The sequence below is a fragment of the Penaeus monodon genome, chromosome 13 (assembly GCF_015228065.2).
Source record: "Penaeus monodon isolate SGIC_2016 chromosome 13, NSTDA_Pmon_1, whole genome shotgun sequence".
NCBI classification, from domain to species: Eukaryota; Metazoa; Arthropoda; class Malacostraca; order Decapoda; family Penaeidae; genus Penaeus; species Penaeus monodon.
In genome coordinates, this window is record NC_051398.1 from 22,516,478 (window position 1) to 22,520,676 (window position 4,199).

The 4,199-nt window shown below is 36.8% G+C and overlaps 1 protein-coding gene across 1 annotated transcript in view; it reads right to left on the reverse strand.

Annotated features, from left to right (window-relative positions):
* Nucleotides 1-283: 283 nt before the first annotated feature.
* The window catches only part of LOC119580188, a 71,037-nt gene continuing 67,121 nt past the window's right edge, over nucleotides 284-4,199 (reverse strand). The window contains exon 2 of the mRNA XM_037928183.1: nucleotides 284-1,381. Coding sequence (XP_037784111.1) covers nucleotides 1,117-1,381 — 265 coding nt within the window. The 3' untranslated portion in view covers nucleotides 284-1,116. The remainder of the gene's footprint in view (nucleotides 1,382-4,199) is intronic.

Genomic DNA, 4,199 nt, shown 5'->3' on the forward strand with positions numbered 1-4,199 from the left:
CACATACATACACACATATATATATGTATACACACACACACACACATATATATATATATATATATATATATATATATATATATATATATATATATATATATGTGTAAATATATATATGTATATATATACACATATATATGCATACATATATATATATATATATATATATATATATATATATATATATATATATATATACACATACATATATGTATATATATGTATATATATGTATATATATGTATATATATAATATACACACTGTGTATGTGTCATTGTGTGTGGACGGGATAGGGTTGGTATTTGACTACGGTGTGTGTGTGTGTGTGTGTGTGTGTGTGTGTGTGTGTGTGTGTGTGTGTGTGTGTGTGTGTGTGTGTGTGTGTGTGTGTGTGTGTGTGTGTGTGTGTGTGTGTGTGTAAAGTGTCTGTAAGTGCACATCACTAAAATTGCAACAGTGGGTAGGTAATTAACTAATACTGTCTATATTATATACCCAGAAGACTATGTTTTTTTCCGAATCCCTGGCATTCAGTAACAACACAACGGTAAGAAAAATATATAAACAAGAAAAAAATAAATTATATGACAGTTCTTTCGAATGTCATAAACTTCATATGTTTGAACAGGCCTAACAGTAGCATGCACCTTTATTTGTATTATAAGATAGCGAAATGCTTCACAGTTCTCTGTATTTTGTTTCTCTCTCTACTGATGTTTCATTCTAAATACAAGATTTCATTGCATCCAGGTAAGAAATCTGTGATGCACTGGTCTGATGACAGCAGATTTATAAGTCTTCTGCACTGTCATTTCTATATTTACATGAACAATGTAAAAGAACTCCTCTCTTGGCCAAGGCATTAGTGCCAAGAATTCTGAGGTGAAGTTAAGGTTTACGTGGAAACTTTGCGCCTTACCATCTCTCGTAGACCATATCCCCTGTATGTGCCAGGTTTTCTCAATGATGTAGCTGAATGAACACAATGCTCACAACATCAAATGACTGACTACTGGAATATTACTTTACAACAGCAATTACAGGTAGATATTTTCAACACAAACGAGAATACGACTGTGATTCTGGTTCCTCTTCTTGAAGTACTTGGCAGATGGTCAAGTAAGGGAAAGGTTTTCCAGCGAGTGTGATCGACGGCGAAGAAGCCCGTTCACTCCGTTCCGCTTCTCAGCTGGATCGCATGTGGTTTTCAGATTGTGCAGTAAATCATGCACTGCATGCGATAGCCGCGGCGAATAAGGTGTCACAAGGGGTCTAAAGGCACGACCCATCACAAAGGAGGGCCGGAGGCTGGACCCACGCGCGATGTGACGCTGGTATGAGATGTCCGGCAAACAAGCTTCTAGACATCCTTCTGGGACCCTGCGGAAAAGAGGGAAGGGGTTGATGCAAGTCAAGATGGTCGACAAAGTGAAACTCAATAAATATCCACAATGACAATTCATTGCGGACGCTAGATAACATAAATTTATCAGGCTAGAATACTGATGAGTGGTTAGTGGTGAGTGGAAGTTATAGATAGTCACGTGATTTTCACGTCAAAATGCCCGATGAGTTACATGATTGAATTACCAATCAGACAATGCATAGTTTAGAGTAAACTGATGGATGGTCTAGAAATTAGAAACAAAAAACAAAACAAGATCAAGTATAGCAAGCTTGTCACTTTAAATTGAAAGAGTGAAAGCGATTATTATATGAAAGAAATATTGATAACTAAACAGAAAAATTATATGTACACAGCCTATAACATCATATTTTAAGCATTTCAAATACTGTTACTCCGAAAATAAAGTTAGTCAACCATTGACAAAAAAAAAAAAAAAAAAAAAAAAAAAAAAAAAAAATCGCAAGCATGGCACAAGTTTCTTACACAGTGCCTGCATCTAAGCATTCACAATTGCGCTTGGAGAACTCTCGCGTGGCGTCTCTTAATGTAGCCAGTTTACCTGCAACTGGTCTCCCTGCACTCCCCGTTTGCATTCAGGTAAGAAGTTAAGAGCCAGTTCTGATGTCTGTCTACTGGATCCCTTGTAAAACAATGTTTACCTTGCCATTTCATCTCGCCACTATGTACAGTGGCAGACATAAATAACATCCTTCACTCCACAGCTACTAGCCGCATGAGGACTATTACACACACACACACACACACACACACACACACACACACACACACACACACACACACACACACACACACACACACACACACACACACACACAATGAAAGACTACATTTGTCTTGAACATGCATTTTTTATAATTACTCACGTACTAGTACATATACAGTGTTGTACTGCAATTAACAAATAGATAAATAACAGATTAACAAAAATCTTCAGTCGCATTTGCTTTAGCAGCACAGGAGTGAAAGTTGCTACTTTTGTTTGCCACAGTACCACTGTTATAAGTTTATTTTCTTTTTCTTCACTGCTGTGCATGTATATTTATCAAATACCATGCAGAAGCATCACAGGGTCTGGCAGTGATATATGAAAAAAATGTATAGTATAATGCAATTACAAATGTTGGACTGCCAGATACTTAAATAATGTAAAAATATATAAAAGAATAACAACAACAACAACAAAATTTTATTTCGTATAATGATATAGCATTTCCTTACTAGTTTCAGTTATCAATTGTTAATTTATCTGAGATTTAGCCTATGTACTAACGTCGTCATTCTCCCAAACCCATTTCCCCTCTACTCGCTTTGAAAAACCTTTGGAATCGTTCCCCTACCCCCCCCCTATTGTCAGGACAGGGTATCACAATGTCTGGCCCAAAACTATGCATTCATTCCCTTGAAAACCCAAAAAACACATGCAAGCCTTGGTAAGGGGGCCCCCCAAATTTTGGGTGTTTTTTGCCCTGCGTGGCTACCCTTTTCCTAACGAGCAGGGGGAAAGGACTGCCTTGTGGGTCTTAACCCCCTGGGTTTTCTTTTTACTCCAATAACAACAAAAACTGGGGAAATAACAAATTTCCATTACTTTGTTACTTGCTAATATAAATTTATCCTTGCTTTCTCTCATTTATTTTGCACGAAAGTATGATTGTCATCTTAGTATTTTCTAATTTTAACATGTATGGAATTCAACTAAAAGAGCAGGACACTGAAAAGGTTGAAAATTGCTGACATTAGCAGATATCTACAACGAGAATATCATACACATTTCGGTCATTGCTGTCAAATTACTGTCTAACCACAATCGTGTTGGTTGTTTCCGTTTACTCTTCGCTCTTTTAAGGGCAATAAAACAATGTATATAAAAAAAAAAAACAAAAAAAAAAAAAACAGATATCCAGTTAGTGCTGCTTCTTTTGAGAGCACCCTGATCGCCAATTTTAGAAATTGCGGGACAGGAGGCTTCTCGCAGGGTAGTGTAAACTGCCTTTCGGTATCACGGTACTTCATACCCGGTTTAATAGGGTATGGAGGAACAGTGTGACTGCGGTTGAAGACAGTTATCTCAAACGTCCATAACTACTTAGACATGTACTTTCTCATTAGCCCTTCAGATTTTCTCCTCTTTAATCAAATCTAGCCTAAACGGATTGGTCAAAGGGAAACCCAATATGTAGCATCCTAAACAGACTTAAACTGAAATCTTAAAACAATACGTAGTCTCCAATCCTTTGTAGGCTTGGTAGGTATATGTAGGGACAATATTTGAGCACCATGGCCAGTGCTGACCCTTTTGCTTCAACATTTATTGTCAGTGTCCCCCCTGGCATTTTATTGAAATTCGGGGGCCCAAAAAAGTTAGTGAAGCAACTTTTCGAACAGTTTTCACAGTAATATAAATAATGGGCCAATGAGTTCACATTCCTGGAAATCCCTTGTGGAATTTCTTCCAATAGGTTTTTCCATTCCCATTTTGAGGAAATTTTACTTCATTCAATGACCATTTACGACCGTTGGTCTAAAAAATATTTACAAAAGGGTCATTTTCCCATCAAACACAGAGGATCACGTTTATATTTTATCCTTCAAAATGTATGCGAACGACCCTGTTTAAAAGAAAAAAAGTATTTTTTCTTGTAACCACAGTTTAGCCTAAAATTTTCGCTTTTGCAAAGTTTCGGGTTTTTGTATACATAAATTTTTTTAGTATTCTGCAAAAAGCAAATTTTATAACCCAAAGTGGGTTTTATGGCATAGCCGGGGGAT